This window comes from Aotus nancymaae, unplaced genomic scaffold, assembly GCF_030222135.1.
Source record: "Aotus nancymaae isolate 86718 unplaced genomic scaffold, 86718_ANA_hifiasm-v0.15.2.pri h1tg000108l, whole genome shotgun sequence".
Lineage (NCBI taxonomy): Eukaryota > Metazoa > Chordata > Mammalia > Primates > Aotidae > Aotus > Aotus nancymaae.
In genome coordinates, this window is record NW_026988523.1 from 39,243,359 (window position 1) to 39,269,378 (window position 26,020).

At 42.3% G+C, this 26,020-nt stretch overlaps 1 protein-coding gene across 2 annotated transcripts; it reads right to left on the reverse strand.

Moving 5' to 3' along the window:
* Window positions 1-1,588: 1,588 nt before the first annotated feature.
* SLAMF6 (SLAM family member 6) lies at window positions 1,589-25,199 on the reverse strand. Of its 2 annotated transcripts, none has more exons than XM_012449660.3 (8): window positions 25,015-25,199; window positions 12,416-12,748; window positions 8,106-8,369; window positions 7,555-7,668; window positions 7,184-7,222; window positions 6,075-6,154; window positions 3,841-3,912; window positions 1,589-3,490 (listed from the first exon to the last, which is right to left on the reverse strand). In XM_012449660.3, the coding sequence occupies exons 1-8, from the start codon at window positions 25,061-25,063 to the stop codon at window positions 3,443-3,445; spliced, it is 999 nt and encodes a 332-aa protein (XP_012305083.3). In that variant the 5' UTR covers window positions 25,064-25,199; the 3' UTR covers window positions 1,589-3,442. The 2 variants fall into 2 exon arrangements, with proteins under 2 accessions (XP_012305083.3, XP_012305082.3); XM_012449659.3 differs by having other exon boundaries at window positions 6,075-6,157.
* Between the last annotated feature and the right edge of the window lie 821 nt (window positions 25,200-26,020).

A 26,020-nucleotide genomic window follows, 5' to 3' on the forward strand; every position in this document is an offset into this window, starting at 1 on the left:
AGCATAGTAGAATAAAAGCCTTGATGAAAAAAATCAAGAGTTTTGATTTTTTTTTTTAAGACAGAATTTCACTCTGTCACCCAGGCTGGAGTGCAGTGGCACGATCTTGGCTTACTGCAACCTCTGCCTCCCAGGTTCAAGTGATTCTTCTGCCTCAGCCTCCTGAGTAGTTGGGATTACATGCACCCACCATCATGCCCGACTAATTTTTGTATTTTTAGTAGAGACAGGGTTCCACCATGTTGACCAGGCTGGTCTCGAACTCCTGACCTAAAGTGATCCACCTGCCTTGACCGTCTAAAGCGCTGGGATTACAGGTGTGAGACACCACACCTGCCCAAGGGTTTTGATTTTTTAAAAAACTTTGATATGTCTACCAGACACGCAAATGGAGATGCCAAGTAGGCAGTTAGTGAGGCCAACCAGGAGGTCAGAGCTAAAGATGTGTTTGGGAACCTTTAGCTTATAAATGGTATTAAGGCAATAGGAACGGCTGGCATCAGATAAGAAGAGCACATAGATGTAGAAGTGAAAGGGACCCACATGTGAGCCTTAGCTCTAGTCTTTACTCGTCCTGCAGAGGAGGAAGTGGATCTTCAAAGAGCCCAAGAAGCAGCTAGGAAGGAAGGAGTAAAACTAGGGGAATGTAGTGACACAGAAGCCAAGGGAATAGACTGTGATATTTATAATAAAAAGGGAGAAGGTTGAAAAGACTGAAGGAAATATAAGAGTCAGGAAGTCTATGCTTTAGTAGTTGGTCTATAATGACACGTGAGCTTAGTTTTTCTTATGAGTTATTTTCTTACCTCTTAGATATCCATAGTTTTTGTTTTGTCTGTGATCCTCCCCAGTGCAGTTCAGACTCAGGGTAGATTCTGGTAGATTTCCTGCTCTAGATGAATTAGTAGTGCATTCCATGACATATCCCCTAATTTTCTTGCTGGTTTTGGGCACCCTAGATGTTGCAAGTATTTTTCTACCTGCACAGACTTTACAGATTATTCCTTCTCCCCCTCTGAAGAACCTTGGAAGTCTTCAAAATTTGATCCCCTTGAAAGGAAAGCATTCTCTTACCTGCCTAGTGAGATTTCCCCTGAGCTTCAGGTCATCTTGCACGGACATGGCAGTAACCCTCTTTTTTCTCTTTGCTTTGAAGTCTCCGTGAATCTATTCCTTGGAAACTCATCCTTCTTCCTGATTAAGCTTCTCTATCTTGCCCTACTCCACAGACTAATGATGTAATTGAGAGCCGATATTTGAGATTAATTAACTTTGACGAGCTTTGTTTTTCTTTTTTATTGTTTTCAGCCATTATTTCAGTTCTTCCCCACTCCAACTCCCCAACTCCTTCCCTTTGAACCTTGTGGTCTTGAGAGCTGGTCTCCGTCACATGCCTTGTTGTGCTGAAGGTTTGTGAGATGATTCTGTATTACTTAGTAATAATAATTAATTTACACTGTTATTAATTGTACTAATTATATCATAATACCAACAATACTGACTGACATTTATTGAGCTCCTTTATGTGGCTGAGAGCTATGCTAAGGGCTCCAGGTGTATTGTCTTATTTCATTTTAACAAAAACCCATTACATACTCATTTATTTATTTAAAAAATTTATTGAACACTTGCCATATGCTAGATATGCTAGGGTTACAGTGACAAACAAAACAGTCATTGTCTTTGTTCTTAAAGAGCTTAGGGTATAGTGGGAGAAATAGGCATTAAAAAAATAAAAATAAATATTTAATGATGTGATAAATGACACAGAAGGTGTAACAGAATAATAAGATCTATTTATTTTGTTTTATTTTCTTGCTCTGTCACCCAGACTGGAGTACAGTGGCATAATTTTGGCTCAGTGCAACCTTGCCTCCTAGGTTCAAGTGATTCTCCTGGCTCAGTCTCTCCAGTAGCTGGGATTTTAGGCATGCACTACTATGCCTAGCTAATTTTTTTTTTTTTGTATTTTTAGTAAAGATGAGGTTTCAACAAGTTGGCCTGGCTAGTCTTGAACTCCTGACCTCAAGTAATCTGCAGGCCTCAACCTCCCAAAGTGCTGGGATTATAGGCATGAGCCACAGCTGCCAGCCTAGATGATTCATTTTAGGTAGAGTAGTCTGGGAAGGTCTCTCTTAGGAGATGACATTAAAGTTAAGAGCTAAATAATAGGAGGACCCCAGCATGCAGACGAAGGGCCTGCAGACAGATGTGAATAACTAACATAAAGAACTTTTCCTTTAATAGAGGAGCTGAGAAGATCAGGGAGGCTATCTAGAGGGTGTTGGAAGGGGAATGCTAGCTGAGGCTGAAGTTGGACCAGAACAGCTAGGGCCATGGAGACTGGATTTTATTCTGAGGGCATTGGGAAGCCTACAGGGTTTTAAACAGGCAACTGAAGGATCCAATTTATATTAAAAACATTACTCTGGCTGTCTTGTGGACAGTGGGTTGGAGAGGGACAAAAAACAAAAGTGAGAAGAACTGTTCTGAGGTTAAGGTAGGATTCCAGGTTAGAGGTGGTGATACAGGATGGCGGTCAAGGAGTTGGGGGAGAAGGGGAAGGGCCAAGAAATGTTTTTGAGGTAGAGTCCCAAAGGGCCTGGTGACAGAGACGCTGGAGTTAGGGATGACTTAGATTATTGGCTCAAACAATGGAGCTGATATGATACCATCCTCTTCCTTTTCCTGTCTGTGAGACTAAGGCTCCACGAGGTTAGGCAACATGTCCCAGGAGATGCGTCTCATAAGTATTGTACAAGTTGAGCATCCCAAATCCAAAAATCCAATATCTGAAATGCTCCAAAATCTGAGACTTTTTGAGCACCAACACGAATGAAACTCAAGGGAAATGATCATTGGAGGATTTTGAATTTCAGATTTTTGGATTTGGGATACTCAACCAGTAAATATAATGCAAATATTTCAAAATCTGAAAAAAACGGAAATCTGAGACAGCTCTAGTCCCAAGCATTTCAGACAAGGGATGCTCAACTTGTATCAGGATATGAGCATGGGTCTATCCGACTCTGGAGACTACACATGTAACAAATGCACTGTATTATTTCTCAGTAAGTCACAATCCTGCTGCTTTCTAACAGGAGAGAAGTGGTTGTCTTCTGGATTATAAACTCTCTGTCAACCATAATTCCTTTTGCTTATTTTTCAAAGACAGAGTCAATCTGCTGGTGTGTTATCTTTAGCATGTTTTGGTCTGAAGTGAATTGGAAAATATTATCTGAGCCACATGCTGGAAGTGATGTTGTCCTTGGGTGCTTGACCTGGGTAAGCAGGTTTAAATCCGAAGGAGTGGAGGTGATAATCCTATCCCAGATATTCAAATTCTGTTGGCGGGCAGAAAACCAAGCTTCCTGCTCTTTGTCCTCTTCCATGGGATCAGAAGATGTGTCATTCCTGAATTCCTTTGAGGCCTTTCAGCAACTTACATGACGTTGTCAAGGGCAGTTGCCCTGGAAGAAGTGGGATTACTCTGTGGGAAAAAGAGGAAGATGAAGTAGGTTAATAGGAACTGGAACCTCAGCCCACCCCTCATGGCTATAGAGAGGATTGGCTAGTGACAGGCAGATAGTAGAGATATTGATAGCATAGGGCAGGATTAAGTTAAAAAAAACAACATGTAGGTTAGAAATTCAGTTATGCATGGTGATCCTAATATAAAATAACTTCTTGGATATGTTTTGGTGATGTCCCAAGACTTCTGCATGCTGCTGGTATTTGTGCATCTGTAAAATGACCCTTTTTTTTTTTACTTTATTTGCAAAATCATAGGTCTGTGGAGAGAGGTGAGAATATAAAAACCTGGAGCGATCACGGGCTTACCTCTCTGGAATGATTAATTGTGGAGTAAATTGTGAGAAGATTATTTTCTATAGGTGTTGAGGTTTCCATTTCCTGTAAAAATAGTGATGGTAATTTGGCTTACACAGAGACAAAGAGGCTAATGCATGGATAGATTCTTAGGAAAGGCTGTGTGACCAGAAAGAGAATATGTCAAAGTTCTTCCAGAGGAAGGCCAGGGAATGTTTAGTGGGAGACCAAACACCGCTGGCTTTCAGACCTGTGAAGGTTTACTGGCAGTTCCTGAGCCCCAAACAGACGAGCAACACGGTAGCAAACCAGTGGGTCGAGAGCCAGCGAAAGGCAGCCTTGCTGCATGGAGGGCAGGAAGTATTCTTGTCCTTTGTCCAGCTCTACTTTCCTGCCTCCATTTTTAAGAACAGACTTATATACCACATAGTTATATTTTACATTTTGTCTCAAATTTTTGCTAGCTATAACTGGAACTGCCCATTTTGCCTGCTCCATCTTCTGCTATAATTCTAACTGCCTTATCATTATGTCATTGGGGTCTCCTCAAGCATGGGGAATTGGTAGAATAGGAACATTTGGCCTTAAGAATGGCTCTGCCTGGAATGCACATTCCAGAAATAATAGCAGAAGTCCCTATGCCCCTCAAAAAACCTGTTCAAAGATTTTGACACTTCAAATTAATTAAGAAGTATTTAGAGAATTATCAAGATCTGGGCTGGGCACAGTGGTTCATGCCTGTAATCCCACCACTTTGGGAGGCTGAGGCAGGCAGATCACTTGAGCTTAGAAGTTTGAGACCAGCCTGGGCAACATGGTGAAACCCTGTCTCTACAAAAAGTAGAAAAATTATCCTGATGCCTGTAGTCTCAGCTACTTGGGAAGCTAAAGTAAACGGATCACATTAGTCTGGTTGAGGCTGCAGTGAGCTGTGATTGTGCCATTGCACTCCAGCCTGGGTGACAGAGTGAGACTCTGTCTCAAAAAAAAAAAAAAAGTCAGCCAGGTGCGGTGGCTCATGCCTGTAATCCCACCACTCTGAGAGGCCAAGGTAGGAGGATCACAAGGTCAGGAGATTGAGGCCATCCTGGCCAACATGGTGAAACCCCATCTCTGCTAAAATACAAAAAATTAGCCAGGCGTGGTGGTGGATGCCTGTAGTCCCAGCTACTCAGGAGGCTGAGGCAGGGGAATAGCTTGAATCTGAGCAGCGGAGGTTGCAGTGAGCTGAGATCGTGCCACTGCACTCCAGCTGGGCAACAGAGCAAGACTCCATCAAAAAAAAAAAAAAATCTCAGAAACTCTCCAAAGTACATTTTGTTTTTCTTTTTGTTAAAGAGAAAACTAATAAATTTGTGGGAAATTAGTTTTTTGGTTTGTTGGAGAGTTAATTGACTTGTCTTCAGGAGGAATTTGGAAAGGCAGTAGAAATGTCTAAGCAACTGAGAGTACCCCTTCTTGCTCCCTGTCATCAAGGAGCATGCTTTGCAAATAATCAAAGGGAATCCAAGGCTTCTAGCTAGATCATTGCTTATATCATTTGGAAAATGCGGAGCTTTCCTGCCTTATTTTTCAGAAGACATGAAAACTAGCCTCTCGAAATGTATAGTATTATTTAGAGACATGCCACCTGCAGGTCCTTTATTTAGGGGTGGCGGGAAGTTGCTGATGCATGACAGATGAGTTGCTGCTGCTTGATCAAGGCATCCTGTTATGTTGCTAGATGTGTGGAGAGGAGTGAACCATTGCTTATGGTTTAGTGGCCTCTACTGTGCCCCCTTCCCCTCTTGAGAGACTACTTCTGAGCTCCCCCTAAGACCTCTACAACCACAGTGAGAAGTCAGGCCCCTTCTGTGGAACTGCGTCCATAGGAAACTTTCAAACTTAGTGGAACTCTGACCCATTCAGCAAGTATTTACTGATCATTATGCTACGATATAGGGGAAGAGAGAGGAAGACATAATTTGTACTTTCAGGCAGCTTGTAATTAAGCTGAAGGGACAAGACTTACTGATGCATCAAGCAGCTGGAGAACAGTGTAAAGCAGGGTATGAATAAGCATTCCCTTAAGGGTGAGAACGGCAGACACCAGAATGGTCTAGCACGTAACTTTGCAGCCCCTGTCTCTGTTGCTGTCTTCTCCTCCCCTCAGTGGTCATTTGATCAGTCAGATGGTTATGGTGGCAAGTTTGTGAACAATGGCTGTAAAACTGACAACAATGGGGTGTAAAGCTGAAAGGACTCACCGTTGTTGAATGAGTGACTGAAGCATACACAGTGTTGTTCACTGGAGAGGATGAAGCATTGTCTGTGTTCCCCCCGGACTCTGCTGTTAACACAGGAAGGCACAGTCAGTGGCAGAAGGACTCTGAGACTGCTATTTCAGGACCTCACCCTCCCCAGAGCACACTGTGTCCCCAGATAGGCAGGCGTTTGAGGCGTCTCCTTTCCTGAGAGATCATTCATTCTTGATAGTCTTTGGAGTTCTGGGTTGACCTTCTCAGTCATGTGGTCAATATCTAACCACATCTCTTGGGGTAGGAGGTGGTGTTGTGGTCCCCTAAAGCTTCAGAGTCTCCCTCAGGCTGCACATGTCGGTCAGGAAGCTCCTGGGACCACATGGTACTGCCTATGCAGCCGCTAGAGACAACTTGTTGGCAAACATAATGGAGCCAGTTATTTCACATCCGGGATATTATTGAGCTTTTCAGAGTCCCCTGTAGTGGCTTTGATTATTTTGGAGATGAGAAACTGGAGGCTCAGAAGGCTTAACTGACTTGGGCAAAGTGACACAGGAAGTGATGGAATAGGAACTCAGTGCGTGTCTTCTGACTTCAAACCTTATGCCTTTTCCTCTACAAGTGATGTCACGCATCACTCATGATTGAAATGAGACCCAAAGCCATTCTGAGTCCAGAGCCTGTGTTTGTGTTTCTATATCATGTGTTCTCTTTCCACTGTGTCTCTCCATTGCCTAAACTCTGGCTGAACAGCAGTGATGCAGTCAGGCAGTTAGGTTTTGTGCCTCGAATGCTGTAATCCTGCCTGTGCCCTGGACTTGCTGGGTGACAAGGGAGGATCCCTTTCACTGGCACTTAGTTTCTCCATCAGCAGGGTGGTGAATAAACCTGATGTCACCAAGAGAAACTGTGTGAGTGACTGGTTCGCATGCCTGTGCCTGTGAACCCTATAGGACCCATGATCACAGGTCATCCTCCCTCACACCTTGTGGTCTGAGTAATGGCATTCTGACTCTCTCCTCTCTCATTATCCAGCCCTCTGCTATCCCCCTTTTTCTTCCATTTGGTTCTTCCCACCTGCTTTATGACAGAGAGTTAAGAGCCTGAATGCTCACCAGGATCCTGTGTTTGCTGAGTAGACAAAGGAAGGGAACCTAAAAAATAAAACAGAAAGATTGAAATGTGTGACAGCAGTGGGAGAAGCATTCACCCCAACCCCATGGGTGTTGGGATATGGTGGGAGGGGACCCAAAAGGGAGGGCAGGCAGCCCTGAGGCAGGGTCCTGCTTTTCCCAATAGGTCACTTCCCTTAGGATATTAGCAGGTGCATGATCACACCCAGGGATCATCCCAGTGGATCAGCTGAGCCAGGGTTTGCAGCCTCCTTCCCTCCTCCTGTCCTCCACAAAAGATCCTTGGGAATCAGAGGTTCCAAACTCTTAAACCCTGGAACCTTGGAGAAGAGACAAGCAGGAAGAAAGGAAACCTGCTCTTCTTTTCTTCAAAAAAAGTAACAGCACGATGATGAATATGACTATGCATGTCCCAAGAACCACAACCACCAGAATCATATTGGTATCTGTATCTTGATTTTCAACATCTGAAAAGAGAAAAAAGAAATGACATTGAGACACATCAAGTGAGACCAACTGTTCTTGGAGCCTCCATGGAGCCTCTTCTAGTCCATCTTTGGGGACTGGGTAGGTTTGTCTATACCCAGAGGCTCTGGGGTCGGAGTCCTGTGTGGCAGGCAGGGGAGGGTGGGGCCCAGTGGAGTCGGGGAGGGAAAGCAACCCTGCCTTCCCAGGCCTTTGGTCTTGGGTTCTGAATGGGTTGGAGGAGGGATTGGGGAAGGAGGAGGAAGGAAGGAGAGTCCTCTGGGAGTACTGAGAGATGCAGAGCTCCAGAGGGCATCCGTCCCCTCCCAGCAGCATTTTCTGCCTCCCACTGGGCCACGTTTTGGAAATTATGTAGGGTGTGAGGATGCACTAAATCCCACAGCTGCTCAAGGCTCTCAGACCTGAGGCAGGCTGTTACCTCCGCAAAGCTTCTGGGCAGAGACAGAGAAGGATAAATTGCTGACAGCATTCTCTGCTATGCAGGTGTAGTCCTGTTCACTGGAATTCCTGGGGTCCCAGGAGGTAGTGAGGTTTGGCTCACTTAGAAGTGTCTTTCCCAAGGCCTCCCATTTGAATGAGATGTTGTCATCTGGATCCTCCACAGAACAAGTCAGATGGATCTCACAGATCCTATTCTGAGATAGTTGACTGTGATTGGTAACTTGTATGTTCTTCAGTTTTCCTGTTTGCAGAGAAAAGAAAAAGACCCAGATTAAAGGCAAATGTCTTGGCTCAGCCCCCTGTGAAAAATATCCTTCACCTCAATGTTTTATATTTCACCTTTGTTGTATGTTACGACCTGTAAACTCTGTAAATGACTCTGCTTATATTGCCCAATTGTTGTTAGCAAGGTCTGGGGTGACCAAATGATGCGGGACATCAGTATGGGTCAGGATAGCCAGTGAGAGAAGTGGGAAGGGAGAGAATGGGGTTTCCATCAACTAGCTGTGTAATTTTGGGGTGGTCATTTTGTATTCCTTGGCTCCAGTTTATCCCTGGAATCCCTTTGAGTCCTTGCACTCTGCCAGAGAACGCTGAGGGCGCCTCCGTGAGGTCAGAAGCCAAAAGACCAGGTGCAAGAGCCCTGTTTCCTCTGTTATCAGAATTCCCTTACTGGGGTGGGAGATGGAAGTGTCACTTCCTTGGGGAATTCAGCTCCCATCAATCTATGAGGATCCTGGTTCCCACTGTATCTAAAGATGGTTCCAGTAGTGAGAAAGAGACTCAGATGTAGAAAGTCAGCAAGACAGAAAGGAAAGTGCTGAGAACCAAGGAACTGCGGAAGGAAGAAGTGAAGAAGCTGAGAAAGCAAGCAGGCATTTCCGGGGGCAAAGAAGTGCAGCATATTCAGGCCTGTGAGATGAAACATGATGCGGATATTTCTGAGAGTGAAGACCAGGAAATACTGCCTAGTCAGATGTCAGTGGCTGCGAAACAATGGGAACATGGGAGCAAGACAGAAAAGGCCACTGACTTAGCCTTGGCCTGAGGGTTGAAGTAAAGATGACACAACCAGAAACGGAATGACTCAAATTCTCTGATTAGAAGAGACAGAGTAGGCCAAGCGCGGTGGCTCACACCTGTAATTCCAGCACTTTGGGAGGCCGAGGCAGGTGGATCACGAGGTCAAGAGATCGAGACCATCCTGGCCAACATGGTGAAACCCCATCTCTACTAAAAAATACAAAAAATTAGCTGGGCATGGTGGCACGCACCTGTGGTCCCAGCTACTCGGGAGGCTGAGGCAGAAGAATCACTTGAACCCAGCAGTGAGCCGAGATTGTGCCACTGCACTCCAGCCTGGCAACAGAGCAATACTCCGTCTCAAAAAAAAAGAAGAGACAGAGTAGTGCTTTAAGCTTAGTTGAGTAGGGGTTGTGGAGTATCTGTACTGAAATCTTGCCAGAACAGAGTTTTCATGTATGGGAAGAGTCTTGGATTTGGAGTCAGGAAGACCTGAATTAAGATCACGGCTTTGTCATTTCCTGGCTACATGACCATGGACAAATTATTGCTATCTCTAAGTCTCAGTTTCCTGATATGTGAGACTCGGTAATAATATCCACTTCTCAGGTAAACCTGAGGAATAGCTGAGACAGTGCCTAGTGCAGGGACGGCAAGTATTTGGCATGAAAATCACATCTTCCTCATCTCATGTTGATGGCTGGACAAAAAAATCCATCTTGCTACCTTTTTCCACTTAATGAACATGCAAGGACATTTCCACATGTATGTAAGTATGTAAGTATATCTCAAACTCAGCATGTTCAAAAGGACTCCTGTTTTTCTCTCCCAAACCTTCTCAACCTGCCGTTTTACCCATCTGACTTGATGACAACTGCGTCCTTGCAATTACTGAGGCGCAAACCCCTGGAGTTTTCATTGACTCATATCTTCATCTCATACTCCCACATCAGGAAATCCTGCTGGCTCTACCTTCAAAATATGTCCAGAATGCAACCCCTTCTCACCATCTCCACTGCTACCACCGTGATCCAAGCTAGCATTAACCCTTGCCTGGGTTATTGCAATGGCCTCCTAATTGGTCCACTGTACCCTTCTCCCTTAAAGTCTATTCTCAACAGAGCAGCAGAAGGAATCCTTTAGACAAGTAAGCCACATCATATTACTTGTTTGCAAAACCTTCTGATGGCTCTCAGTGTCACTGAGAGTAGAAGCCAAAGTCTTTGTGATGGCTCTGAGTCCTTATGCAAAGTGGCCCCTGTTTCCTTTCTGGCCTCGTTAGCGGTCACTCCTAATTAACTGGTATTGGCCCATAAAATTAAATCTTTGCCATCCATATCCTGGCACCTACCAAGAGACTGATCAATGTTAAAAATAAAAACTTACATAGATTACACCTTGAAATGCCTTTGCACTATTGTAAAAGTAGCTGGTGTACTGATGTAGCTTACACAATTCTTTGTGTGTGTGCCTTTGAAGGAGATGGAACTCCAAAAAGCCCTGAAAGAGATTAACATTGAGCCTCAAGAGTGTGGTTGTTTCAAGAGAAGTCATACCTGGTCTCTCAACAATGTTAGAGGAACATTATCTCACTAAATGTGATGGAGGCTGGTACCCATTTCAGGCTTTCCATTGGATGAATCTTTCTTCTCTCCAGCGTCCTACACTCCTTGACAATCACTGGTGACCCAGGGTGATTCTGCCTGTAGTAGGTTGAATAATACCTCACAAAAGATCTATGTCCTAATTCCCAGAATCTGCACATTACCTTATTGGAAAAAAGGGTCTTTGCACATGCAATTGATTATCCAGTATAATCTGGATAGGCCCCAAACCCAGTGACAAGTGTTCCCATAAGAGAAAAGCAGAGATGTTTGAGACAGACAGAAGAGAAGGAGGCAATGTGACCATGGAGGTAGAGATTGATGTTATGCAGCCACAAGCAAAAGAAAACCAAGGAGTGTTGATAGCTACCAGAAGCTGGGAGAGGCAAAGAGCGGATTGACCCCTACGGCCTCCAGAGGGAGCACTGCCCTGCATACACTGTGATTTTGGACTTCTGGTCTTCAGAACTGTGAGAGAATATGAATTTCTGTTACGCCACCTACTTTATGGTATTTCTGTCCCAGCAGCCTCAGGAAATTAATACATTGCCCCAGGGCGATTTTCCCCTTTTAGTTAGAATTGCTTATATAGTTTTCCAGACATCATCTCTTTCCCATTACATTTATCTGTTTGGTGTTCTATTCTTCAAGGACATGACTTTGACTGATCTAACACAATACACCTGCCAGATATTCAGGGGATACTAAAAGTCAACATGTATGGTGACATTTTATTTAACAGTCCTTTTTTGAGAACCATGTCTTAACCCCAAGGACTCTGAGTGAATTTGAGACACAACAGGCCCTCAAGTGGATAAGAATTATAGAATTTCAGTGGCCTTTAGTGTTGTGTGGCCTGATTGCCAATTTAATGCTCGAATCTCCTGCTAAGTGATTATATAGCCATTAATGGCATCTCTGAGTATTACTGATTGCTAAAAAGGTTTTTTCTGATATTGACTCATAAACAATCTCATTGTAGTTTACATAATTTTATGATGATAACATTTTCATTCTTTTTCATTTGGGAAGGCAGATTGTTGACTGGTGATTAATATGAGCCATCTGGGGAAAATATTGTTAAAAATTAAATAACCTTGGCAGAAAGGATGTTTCTCATTATCAGTTTATCTTTGCAGAGCACTTTCTCGGTAGACCACTGTTTTGTACACAGACCACTCTACTGGGTCAGCCTGGCCTTTGTGAAAAGGGAGGTGTCGTGGCAGGGCAGTTATGTGGGAAGTGCTGCCATCACTATCTCTGTGACTTGTAGACAAGTCACTGTGACTGAGGCTGTACCTCAAGGATAAGGTCTGTACCTACCTCATGGAGCCTTTGTGAGAATTACATGGCAAATACATGTAATGCACAAGGCAACGCTATCATAAATATTTCATTTCCATTACTTCTACTACTCTTCTTCTGGTTGAAAAAGACTGTTTTATTGGAATGAAGTAATTCTGGGCTGGAACACAAGACTTAGGTGTGTCCTCAGCTCTGTCACTAACTGACTCTGTAATGTTGAGTTGACACCGACCCAATGACCCCAAATGCCACACTCTATACTACTAGGCTATGGTGCACATTTGAAGTCACATAGGATTGAAATACATGTATATTTTTCAGTCCCTATGGAATTAAACCCCAATTTTTGACTCACTGAATATCCTCAGAGTGTAACTGGACACATTTACAGAGGTGTCTGAGGACATCTGGGCACTGTAAGAGCCTGTGTCTTCCATCTCCAGGTTGCTGAGTTGCAGGGAGTAGGACTGGGTGAAGTTCAGTCGCTTTCCCCATTTCGGATTAGTCACGTGGATTTGTGGACTTTTGGCTTCAGAGGGTGCTATGAAGGCAATAGATGTTCCATTGTGATGCCAAGTAATGGACTTGATCTTCTCTCCTGCAGGAAACTCCAGGGGAAGAGTTACTGACTCCCCCAGAACCCCATTCACCATCAATGGGGTTGAGCTGGTTTGTGAAACTAGATTCCCTGTAAACACAGAAGGAAAAGGTTTTAAAAATGTTCCTGACAAAATCCCTGCCGAGTCCTTCACCCTTTTGCCTAACTCTGCCAGTCTGTTAGAGCTCTCTGATACCAAAACTCGGAGATATGACAGAGTAGGAAAGTTTAAGGAGGTGTTTCTAAATGGATAATCAGAGTCCCAGAGCTCCACCTCCAGCAAAATGTCAGGCACTCTTGGTTAGTAGGCAGCTGGTCTGGATGAAACTGGCCCAGTCCACACTGGGTCCTACACTGGCTGGTCACTCCCAGGTCATGACTATACTTTGTGACCCCAGCCTCTGAATTCCTTGGACATTAGGTTGAGGGGGACAGGAAACTATTATAGACTCCAAAAACTGCAAGTCTTTGCTGATAAAGTATAATTAAAGCCTGATATTTACTGATTACCTATTGTGTGCCCAATATAGTAGGCTTGTGCAATTTAGAAGGTAACAGGGACTAATATCAGGGATTTATAGCATAGTCAGTTGTTCTTATACATTATTTCGTTGATGCTGACAACAGTTCTTGAGGCAGGCAGGATGGATGTTACCACTTCCATTTATAGATAATGGAACTGAGCCACAGAAAGGTGTCAATGACTTTGTGCTCTTTTCATGATGCCAGAAGATACTTTTTATTCTCTCAGAAAGATTATAATGTAGTTGTTGAGGAGATAAAATGGATACATATAGAAATAATAAATATAATTTCAAAGTAACACATGATAGCCACATTATTGTGAGCTTATTCGGAACCATCAATGTTTAAGCAAAAAAGGTGAAATGATCACAATGATTCTTAAAGAAGATACTTCCTTAGCATCGTTTCCCAAATTCTTAGCGATTGTCACACTATTTTGTAGTCTTGTTCGCCTGTTTGCCTAACTGACCATGCCTTAATTATCCTTGCATGTCAGTATTCAGCACCGTGTCTGACACGTAGAAGAGTCTGTGGAAATATTCAAGTGGGTCAATGAATAAATAACCATAACCATTACCTCAGCCTTCTCAGGATCTCTTGCTTTTTTTTTCTTAAAAATTTCAACTTTTATTTTAGATATGGGGGTACATGTGCAGGTTTGTTTCATGGGAATGTTGCACCCAGATAGTGAGCATAACAACCAACAGGTAGTTTTTCAACTCATTACCCACTCCCCTCCTTCCCCTCTAGTAGTACACAGTGTCTGTTAATCCCATGTTTATGTCCACATGTGCTCAATGTTTAGCTCCAACTTATAAGTGAGAACATATAGTATTTGGTTTTCTGTTCCTGTGTTAGCTTGCTTAGGATTATGGCCTCCAGCTCCACCCATGTTGCTGTAAAAACATGATTTTATTCTTTTATATGGCTGCTTAGTATTCCATGATGTGTATGTACCATATTTTCTTTATCCAATCCATCACTGGTGGGAACCTAAGTTGATTCCTTGTCTTTGCTATTATGAATAGTACAGGGATGAACATACAAGTGTATGTGTCTTTTTGGTATAATGATCTATTTTCCTTTGCCTATATACTCAGTAATGGGATTGTTGGGTTGAATGGTAGCTGTGTTTTAAGTTCTTTGAGTAATCTCCAAACTGCTTTCCACAGTGAAAATTTACATTTCCCACTAATGGTATATGACTGTTTCATTTTCTCTGAAGCCTCACCAAGTGGGACCTAACACCTACTTTTTTATTTTGACTTTTTAATAATAGCCATTCTGACAAAAAAGTGTATTAGTCCATTTTCACACTGCTTATAAAGACATACCTAGGCTGGTCATTTATAAAGGAAAGAGAGGCCTCACAATCACGGTGGAAGGTGAAGGAGGAGCAAAGTCATGTCTTACATGGCAGCAGGCAAAGAGAGCATGTGCATGGGAACTCCCCTTTATAAAACCATCAGCTCATGAGACTTACTCACTATCATGAGAACAGCAAGGGAAAGATCTACCCCAATTATTCAATTACCTCCTACTGGGTCCCTCCCATGACACGTGGGAATTATGGGAGCTCTACAGGTCAGGATGAGATTTGGGTGAAGACACAGTCAAACCATATCAAAAACGAAACCAGCATTTATTGTTTTTTTGACTTTATATTAATAGCCATCCTGACTGGTGTGAGACAGTATTTCATTGTGGTTTTGATTTGCATTTCTCTGATGATTAGTGATGCTGGGCATTTTTTCATATGTTTGTTGGCCACTTGTATGTCATCTTTTTTTTGAGATGGAGTCTTGCTCTGTTGTCCAGGCCGGAGTGGAATGGTGTGGTCTTAGCTCACTGCAATGTCTGCCTCCCAGGTTCAAGCCATTCTCCTGCCTCCACCTCCCAAGTGGTTGGGATTACAGGAGCCTGTCATCACACTCGGCTAATTTTTGTATTTTTAGTAGAGATGGGGTTTCACCATGTTGGCCAGACTGGTCTTGAACCCCTGAACTTGTGCCACCCACCCTGGCCTCCCAAAGTGCTGGGATTACAGGGTAAGCCACTGTGCCCGGCCTGCATGTCTTCTTTTAAGAAGTGTCTGTTCATGTTCTTTGCCCATTTTTAAATGGGGTTATTCGTCTTTTTGCTTGTTGATTTAAGCTCCTTATAGATTCTGTATATTAGATCTTTGTTGCATACATAGTTTGCAAATATTTTCTTCCATTCTGTAAGTTGTCTGTTTACTGTAATGATAGCTTCTTTTGCTATGCAGAAGCTCTATAGTTTACGTAGATTCCACTTGTCAATTTTTGTTTTTGTTGCAATTGCTTTTGGGGACTTAGCCAAAACTTCTTTGCCAAAGCCAATGTCAAGAAGGGTATTTCCTATTTTTTCCCCAGGATTTTTACAAGTTGAGGTTTTATATTTAAATCTTTGATTCATCTTGAGTTAATTTTTATATATGGTCAAAGGTAAGGGTCCAGTTTCAATCTTCTGCATATGGCTAGCCAGTTATCCCAGCACCATTTATTGAATAGGGAGTCCTTTCCCCATTGCTTGTTTTTGTTGGCCTTGTCAAAAATCAGATGGTTGTTAGGGTAGGGTTTTATTTCTGAGTTTTCTGTTCTCTTCTGTTCATCTATGTGTCTGTTTTTGTACTGGTACCGTGCTGTTTTGGTTACTATAGCCTTATGGTATAGTTTGAAGTCAAATAGTGCGATGTCTCTGGGTTTGTTGTTTTTGTTTAGAATTACTTTGACTGAGCTCTTTTTTGTTTGTTTGTTTCATATGAATTTTAGAACAATTTTTCGAAAACTGTGAAGAATGACATTGGTAGTTTGATAGAAATAGCATTGAATCTATAAATTGCTTTGGGTGGTTATAGACATTTTAATGATGTTGATTCTTCCAATCCATGAGCATGAAATGTTTTTCCTCTTATTTGTGCCATTTCTGAGGGTTTCTTACTTCTTAGGAGAGGAGCTGAATAGGGAAGAAATGTCTCTTGGTATCCTGGTGCTCAGCTCCTGGGTGAGCTTGCACACCCACCTTCTTTCTTTCATGAATTGTCATATGAATTCCAGGCACATGAACTTGCTGTCATCAACATCTTTCCCATCAGCATTTAAACACATTGTGATTTGTCATCTTGACTCCTCTTTCCTCTGAATCACATGGGTGAATACCACAAGGAAAATTTCGAGCAAAAAGTCCAGATACCAGAGAATATAATGATACGATTCTATTTATTTAAAGTGGATAAACAGACAAAACAAATCTATGCTGTCAGAAATCAAGAGAGTGGTTACATTTGAGGAGGAGGGAGAGGTGGTGAATAGGAGGGAGTATAAAGGAAGGATCCTAGAATGCTGATAATGCCCTATTTCTAGATCTGTATTTGGCTACACAGATTTATTCATTCTTATGATAATTCATTGAGCTGATACTTAAGATCTGAGCAGTTTTTATCTTTGTATTTCAGTTTAAAAAATTAAAACAGTAACAAAATAAAATCATGACAATGACCTATAAGGACTAAAATGATCTGGCCATTTCTCTCTCTTTGACCTAATTCCTATATTTTCCCCCTTGTTCACTTTGCTCCAACCCCCTTGAACAAGCCTGGGCTTTTGCATTTGCAATCCTTTCTTTCTGGAATGCACTTCCTCCAAGTATCCATGCGGCTCACTCTTTTGCCTCTATAAAGCCATTAATGCAAACATTCCTGCTCAGAGAGTTTAAAGAAGTGTGACCACTCTTTCCTCACTATCAGCTCCTATCCACCCTTGCACATCCCGCTGCCTTTGGATTAACCATCTAGTGCTTACTATGTAGTATACTTTATAATTTACGTATTTGTTTTTATTTATTTTCTCACCTCTCCACTAGAACGTAAGCTCCATAAGGCAAAGATTTTTGTCTGTTTTGTTTACTATTGTGAACATTCTTGAACAGTACCTGGGACAAACTAAGCATTCCATGAATGTTTATTGAGTGAATGGACATATCTCCATTCCATCTCTTGGAGGTTTTCTGTCTAGAATGTTAAAGCTCATTTCCTTTTGGTAGCAAGTCTTGGGTTACTCAGTGGCCTAAGGACTCACCAGGAGCTGCCCTTCCCTTACCTAGAACACTCCTTTAAGTTCCCTTGATTTTATAGATTTCAATCATTAGCTTATTTAACAAGTCATTCATTCTACCATTTGCTATCTTCTATGCTAATTCAATTAGTAAAACCTTAGGAACCATGGCATTCGGACCATATTTATTAGATCTGTTTTATGTGCCAGTTTCTGGACTGGAAACTGGGAATATAAACATCAATAAGATGCTGTCAGTCTTCTGGGTCCACCATTTGATAGAGGAGCCTGACAGGTAAATGAGTAGTTGGTTCTGATGTGCTGGGTTGGGCACTGAGCTAGTGTAGGGCTTGCCTCTGCATTGCCCTTCTATCACTACTGCACCTGCACATGCAAGAGCAAACACTTCTTTCATAGTTACGAGACTATTTTCCTTTCTTTTCCATAATCTTGAGGTCAGGGATTCTGATGATTATTTCTGTATCTCGAGAACTTAGCACACAATTTCTAGCTCAATAAATGTTGAATTGTTAGAGATATGTACTCCACGGGAGGAAAAATTGAGAGAATCATAAACGGGGGACAGTTGGGAGTTGTCAGGGAACATCTCAGAGTAGATGACATTGTAGCAAAATTTCGAATAAAAACTATGAGTTCTCCATTACTTAATTATTTGTAATTCTTCCAAGAATACTTTACTTTTTTTCTTTTTTTTGTACTGCTGTTCCCTCTGCTTAAAATGCCCTTGTTCACCTTTTCTACATCATAAGCTCCTGTTTATCCTTCAAGGATGAGCTAAAGTATCTGTTTGCCTCTGCTTATTTTTGGGGGGGGGTTGCATTGGTATGGTGGGGGGAGAGAGAAAGGAGTTCGTGGTGAAGGAAAGGAGAAGGAGCACGGGATGGATGGGATGGTAGGAATAGTTCCCAACAGACCCAAAACCAAACCAAAGCAAAACTAGATTTGAGCCAATATACTTAGGGACAGTGAAGGTCAGATGCTACTGAAAATGTTCAGAAGACCCTATGTGAGTCTTTGGACAGGAGCAGAGCTGCTTCAGGGCCAAGGTGTGGTGGTGTGGCACAGAGGGCACACGGAGGTCCTTTTCTCTGCTCTGCCTGGAATCAACACTGATGCTTTGGGAGCATACGGGGCCAGCACCCTTGGCATGGATATTGACTTTCTTGGAATAGGCAGGGCATCCAAATGGCTCTGATGGCATCCTGTGTAGAGGACTACAACCAGAAAAAGAGATTAAGAATGGGAAAGATGCCTCATGTTAGCTGTAGCTAGTAAGCTGCTTTGGGGGCTCATGAGAAGCTTCCCTTTGAGGACTCTCATAAGTCACTGGGGAACCCCTTGCAACATGGAGGTCACCCATCCTCTGGTGAGGATGTCAAGACAGCAGACACTGGGGTACATTTGTTTACAAGTTTCATCTACTGTATGATGCGTTTTGGGGAACCCAAATAATGTCTTAGCATTGTATTTCCTCAGAACCTGGTCCAGGGAACTCTGAATGTTAAGTCGATTGGGATTAGAATACAGAAGTTTTGAAGGGTTACCTAATTACTGGAGGTTTAGTTTGGAAGGTATTAAGAAACACGGAGTATTTTTGAAAATTGGTAAAGTATACAGACAGCAGTGTCTTAGTAAAGAGAGGAGAGAGGTAGAACTAAGCAGATTCTGAAAAAGACAGAAAAGTCAGAAGAAACGTTGGGGTTTCTAACCTGAGGGACTAGCTTAGGCCCATCTATAGCAAGAGTGTTAAGGCTATTCAATAGGGAAAGAATGCTCTCTTTAACAAATGGTTCTGGGACAACTGGATATCCACATACAGAAGAATGCAGTTGGACCTCTTCCTCTCATTATATGCAAAAATTAACTCAAAATGTATTGATCACCTAAATATAAGAGCTAAAACTCTTAGAAGAAAACATAATGATATATATTCATGATTGGATTTGGAAATGGATTCTGATATATGGCACCAACAGCATGAGTAAGAAAAGATTAAAAAGCGGGGAGGGGCCAATACGACCAATTAGAAACAGCTGTAGTTGAAGGATCCCACTGAGAAGAATGAAAACAGTGAGTGAATCCTGCACCAGCAACTAAGGTGTCCAGGTTCACTCACTGAGACTGATTAGGTGGTTGGCATGACCTGCAGGGAATGAGGAAAGGCAGGGTGGAGCGAGAGCCCACCTGGAAGCTGCATGGGGCAAGTGGCGCTTCCACCCCTAGCCAAGGAAGGTGGCAAGTGATTGTGCTGCCCCACCCAGGAAACCATGTGTTTTCCATGGATCTCTGCAACCCATGGACCAGGAGATCCCCTTGTGAGCCAACACAAGGCTTGGGCCTTGAGTCCCAAGCACAGAGCTGTGCAGATTCTCAGCCGCCACTTGGCTGGAGACTGCCTAAGACTACTGAGTTCTTGGGGGAAGGGGCAGCAGCCATCCCTGCAGCTTCAGTCTGTTTTTCCCTACCAGTACCAGAGGGACTGGGTGGTTTGGGCCCAGGAGGAATTCCCCGTGGTGCATGCAGCGCAGTGGCTGTGGCAGACTGTAGCCAGACTGGTTCTTTAGGTTGGACCCAGACTCGTCCCTTCTCACTGGGTACGGCCTCCCAGTGCGAATTTCAGCAGTTCCACTCAGGGTTTATGAACAGAACTCTGATCTCCCTGGGATGGGGCCCTCGTGGGTAGGCGGGCTGCTGGCTCTGTGGATCAGCAGACTTAGTCTTTTCCCATGCTGGCTCTGAGGAATCTGGGCAGTCCAGATAAGTGAGATTCCCCCCATCTCACCACACCCTTTCTGCCAAGGGACAGACAGAGTGTTTCATTAAGTGAGTCCCTTATCCTGTGCCTCCTGACTGGGTGAGACTCCCCAACAGGGGTTACCAGACATGTTATACAGGAGCATTCCCACTGTCATCAATTCGGTGCCCCTCTGGGACAGTGCTCCCAGAGGAAGAAGCAGGCAGCCATCTTTGCTGTTTTACAGCCTCTATTGGTGACACCTCCAGGGTGGGAGGGACCCAGGTAAACAGGGTCTGGAGTGGGGCCCCAGCAAACTGCAGCAGCCCTACAGAAGAGGGGCCTGACTGCTAAAATAAAAATGAACAGAAAGAAACAACAACAGTATCAACAAAAAAGTCCCCACAAAAAAAAATCCATCCAAAGGTCAGCAGCCTCAAAGATCAAAGGTAGATAAACTCAGGAAGATGAGAAAGAATCAATAAAGAATGCTGAAAACCCAAAAAGCCGGAGTGCCTCTTCTCCTCCAAATGACTGTAACACCTCTCCAGCAGGGCACAGAACTAGGCTCAGGCTGAGATAGATGAACTGACAGAAGTGGGCTTCAGAAGGTGGTTAATAATGAACTTTGATGAGCGAAAGGAGCATATTCTAACTCAATGCAGAGAACCTAAGAACCATGATAAAAGATTACAGGAGCTGTTAACCAGAATAACCAGTTTAGAGAGGAACATAAATGACCTGACGGAGCTGAAAAACACAACGTGAAAACATCACAATGTAATCACAAGTATCAATAGCCAAACAGAACAAGTGGAGAAAGGAATTTCAGAGATTGAAGACTATCTTGCTGAAATAAAACAGGCAGACAAGATCAGAGAAAAAAGAATAAAAAGGAACAGACAAAACCTCTGAGAACTATGGGATTATGTAAAGACACCAAATCTACAACTGATTATGGTACCTAGAAGAGACAGGGAGAATGAAACCAAGTTGGAAAACATGCTTCAGGATATCATCCAGGAGAACTTACCCAACCTAGCAAAATAGGCCAACATTCAAACTCAAGAAATACAGAGAACCCCAGTAAGATACTCCATGAGAAGGTCAACTACAAGACACATAATTATTAGATTCTCCAAGGTCAAAATGAAGAAAAAAACGTTAAGGGCAGCCAGAGAGAAAGGTCAAGTCGCCTACAAAGGGAAGCCCATCAGAATAACACTAGAATGGTGATAATAATTTTTTAAAAAGGGGGAAAGAAACAAGTTTTGATGAGGATGTGGAGAAATTATAACTTTTGTACCTAGCTAGCGGAAATATAAAATGGTACAACCATTGTGGAAAACAGTTTGTCAATTCCCCAAAAAGTTAAGCTTAGAGTGATATGATCCAACAATTCCATCCCTAGGTATACACTAGGATAAATTAAAAACAGGTAGTCAAATACTTGTACACATAGTAGCACTATTCACAAGAGCCAAAAAGGCAAAAATAATCCAGATGTGCATTGATAGATGAATGGATAAATAAAATGTAGTTTATGCAGATTATAAAATATTATTCAGCCAAAAAGGAATGAAGTACTGATGCATGGTACAACATGGACGAACCTGGAAAACATGATGCTAAGTGAAAGTCAGACACGAAAAGTTATATATATATTGTATGATTTCGTTTATTTGAAATTACCCAGAATAGGTAAACCCACAGAGACAGAAGGCAGATCGGTATTTGCCAGGGCCTGGGGGGAGGGGAGAATGGGAAATGACTGCTTAGTGGGTAAAGGGTGTTCTTTAGGGTGTTGAAAATGTTTTATAATAATAGAAGTGGTGGTTTCACAACATTGTGAATGTACGAAATATCACTGAGTTTCATACTTTAAAATTCTTACATTGTGTTACAAGAATTTCACCTTAACAAAAAATGTCTGAGTGTCGACAGAGAAACAACTAAAGCTGAATCTGGGTTAAGGGACCAAAAACAGAGGTATGAGTGACTGGAGGTCGCATTGGAGATTGCACATTCCGAGGGGTAGAAAAACACACATCTTTGAGGATAATGAAAAAATGTAAAACAGCTCTCTACCTGTTGAGCAATAGCAAACATTTAAAGATGTGGACGGTTGGCAAAAAGTAGATAATGCTGCTCAGGGAGCCATTAGATCACAATCTCTTCGCAGAAGAGCATTGCACACTTTGACTCAACCTCAGAATCAGCTCTCACGGGTTGGCTTTACTAACATTTCCAACCACTGACTGCTCTCTCCTGGACCTCAGAATACCTATAATTGCTTCCTGCAGACACACTCGAAAATTAGTTCCTACTTCTCCCTCCCTAAAATCTCAGTGTGACTGAAGTCCAGTGGAATTTAGAACCTTGCTGTTCAGTGTGGTCTGTGGACAGGGAACATTGGTGTTACCTGGGAGCCTGTTAGAAATGCAGAATCTCAGTCCCTATTCCAGAATCAGCATTTTAATAAGATTCCCCCAAGTAATTTATATGACCACTTAAGTTTGACAGGTTTCTATCTATAGAAATTAAAATGAAGAAACAAGATTCACTTTCTCTACGATGTCATGATGCTTGATTTCAGTTATAATTATTGTTTTGTTCTGTTAGTTTTGCCACCCAGGGCTTCAGTTAAAGGAAATAGGATTATTTTTCAATGAGGTTTGTCTTTTCAGCTAAATTTTCTAAAAGGAGGTGGGTTGGATAGTACCCATTCTTTGGAAAGAATGGAAGACTCTTTCCCATTCATTGGAAAGAATGTAGGCTGGCATGAGTCATTGTTTTTCATGGTTGTTTCCATGATTGATTTCATTTGCCCTGCACTTCTGCAACAGGGGTCTCTTTCCCTTCCTAAATCGCTCCAAGCTCCTCCCTGCATCAGGGTCCTTACTCATATGATCCCTTCTGCCTTAAAAGCTTCTTCATTTGACGTTTCCTGTTTAACTTTTCACACCCTTTAAACACGAGATGAAATGTTATTTTTCCAGAAAGTCCTTTCTTCATCACTCAGTTTAAAGCAGGTCCCTGTGTTTTTCTCTATCAAGGTGCCCTGCTTATTTTCTTGCTAGCCTCACATTTTCTAATTACATATGCATTTGTGTGAATATGTGACTGTGTGTAAGCTAAGTAGTATGACGAAGTGGTCATGAGCACACACTCCACAGCCGGGCTTCCTGATTTCCAATTCTAGCAGCCACTTCTCCCCTCCTGGGCCTCAGAACACCTGCATCTGCCTCCTGCAAACACGTCCAAATGTGTTTCTCTTTCTGTACCCATTTCCCCCATAACTGTGGGACAGTAAGCAAGTTACTTAAGTGCTCTGTGCCTTCTTTGCCCGTCTGTGAAATGGAGATGGGAGCACTGTATATTTCATAGAGTCATTATAAGAAGTACTCATGGAAATAGGGAGAAGAAGAGGAGTTTTAACATGAGGACATTCAGAATATTTTTATTCTAGAGGTGGATTTAATTTTGCAGGGAGGTAAAAATGAAACAAAAACTCAAGATTCTGCTCCTAGGTCAGGAAGTGGCTCTTGAATGAAAGCAAGAATTCTCTCTCTTTCTGCATTGTATATATATTTCCCAAAGTTCTGTTCTCATTCCAGTTTTCTCCTTAGCTTAACTTACCTCGATGCTGTTAATTTTTAAGTCTCTAGACTCAGCCCTACTCCTAGTCCTAAATTCCCAGGAACTTTCACGTAACTTCCTCATGGACAGCACACTGACATCCTAAAATCATCAGGTCCAAAACTGAACTCACCTTCCTCCTGTGGCTGCTCTCCACTTTCCAATTTTGTCAGTTTCTTTGGCTATCCTGTCAGAAATTTCACCGCCCTCTTTACCGTATTTCATCTCTCCCTTTTCTACTTGAATTTCTTTTTTCTACTTTTATTTCTTCCTTATCACTATTCAATATACTATTTTACTTGTTTTTTTTGTTTTTTGTTTTTGTTTTTTGTCTTTATGGTTTGTCTTCTGCTAAAATGTTAACTCCATGAGAGCAGGAATTTTTTTGCTTGCTTTGCTCATGACGTATTCATGCAAACTAGAACAGTGCCAGACATTCAATAGGTGCTCGATGAATATTTATTAATGACTTAATGAATCCTTCTTTCCCCTCATTCCAATTGCCAATTAATCTACTTAACTCCATATCGATGGGATCTCTTGCTTCCATCCTGTCCTTCTTTTATGCTGCTGCCACACTCGTTCAAATGTCATTGTTTCTCAGAACTGTTACAAGAGCTTGCTGCATGCTGGCTAACGAAATTTGGCTAAGTTATTTAAATTAACTTCACCTGAGTTCTTTATTTTAAAATGGAGATAATAATAGCACAAATTCATAGAATTCTCATGAGACTCATAATGTGTGTACAGCACCTGAAACAATACTTGAAATATAATAAGCACTCAGTCCTAATTTGCACTAAAGGAGGGGAGAGATGGAAACCTTTTTTTTTTTTGTGTGTGTGGCTAGAGAGGATTATTTTTAGTGTGTTTGGTTGGGCCCAGAAATTTTCGCTCAACTGAATAATAGGTTTTTACTATCTTAGATGAAGATAGTGAGGTTCAGAGAGGATAAGTGACCTTCTTGAGGTTCACAGTAAGGTAGTAGCTAAATTAGTATGAGGGCTCATTTTCTTCATCTTGGTACTCTTTACAGTATGCTGGCCATAAACCAGAGTCTTGTCTTGCAAAGGCTTATTTCCTCTGCCCCAGCAAATAACTTTCTTATATACAGACACAGTTGAAATTGCTCACTGACAACCATCTCAGGCTTATAGCATTCAAAGTTGAGAGGAGGTATATGAGTGGTACTTACATCAGGTACCACTACGAGCATCCCCTTCCCCACCCCAATCCCTTGACAGGGAGCCAGACAGACAACTGTATACAGACGATTTAGATTGAGCAATGCAGACCCGTGTAGTCACTAGTGACATAAAACCAGGGAGTCACTAGTGACTACATGGGTCTCTGTTGACATTTACCTCGGCCAAAGCAGAAGACAAGCAGGAGCAATTGGAACAGCCTCAACATGCTTTCCGCGGGGAAGACTGGTGCTTGAGACCTTGAGGCAGTCAACGCTGTTGCCGTTCTGTCAGCAAACTGAAAGCGCTTTTTACTGAGACTTCCCCTTCCTTCAGAGGCGTGGTGCAAAGTCTTCCTCTGCCACTTTTCTTTTTTTTTTTTTTTTTTTGAGACGGAGTTTCGCTCTTGTTACCCAGGCTGGAGTGCAATGGCGCGATCTCGGTTCACCGCAACCTCCGCCTCCTGGGTTCAGGCAATTCTCCTGCCTCAGCCTCCTGAGTAGCTGGGATTACAGGCACACGCCACCGTGCCCAGCTAGTTTTTTGTATTTTTTTTTTTAGTAGAGACGGGGTTTCACCATGTTGACCAGGATGGTCTCGATCTCTTGACCTCGTGATCCACCCGCCTCGGCCTCCCAAAGTGCCTCTGCCACTTTTTGATTTAAATTTTTCTGAGCTAAACGCACAAATCTTTGTTTGTTTTTGGACAAAAAAGTCCTTTATTGCATCTTTCATAAATTTGTTTGTAAAAGTCTGTAAGGAATTTCCTAAAATCTGCTAGAACAAATAAATGAATTCAGCAAGGTGAAAACATACAAAACCAACATATATAATTCAATTGCAATTGTATATACTAGCTATGATTAATCTGAAAATAAAATCAGAAAAACAATTCCGCTCAAATTATATCAGAAAGAAGTTTTTAAGTATAAAGCTAAGAAAAAGCAAAACAAAACCCTGAATTTCTAAAAGTCTAATTTTCTTCTTTCTTTCTTTTTGCTGTTTGGGGGATGCTTTTATTTATTTATTTATTCTTTATGATCATACTTTAAGTTCTGAGATACACGTGCAGAACATGCAGGTTTGTTACATAGATATAACACGTGCCATAAAGATTTGCTGCACCCATCAACCCGTCATCTACATAGGTATTTCTCCTAATGCTATCCCTCCCCTACCTCCCTAC

Bases quoted from the DNA above. Each gene is read 5' to 3' on its own strand.
- SLAMF6 (XM_012449659.3), bottom strand. From the start codon at position 25,063: ATGTTGAGGCTGTTCCAATTGCTCCTGCTTGTCTTCTGCTTTGGCCGA. The intron at 7,223-7,554 runs GTTTCCTTTCTT...TTTATTTTTTAG, and splicing joins TTTGAAGAAAAGAAGAGCAG to GTTCCCTTCCTTTGTCTACT. The intron at 3,491-3,840 runs GTAAGCCCGTGA...TTTTTCCCACAG, and splicing joins CAATTAATCATTCCAGAGAG to AGTAATCCCACTTCTTCCAG.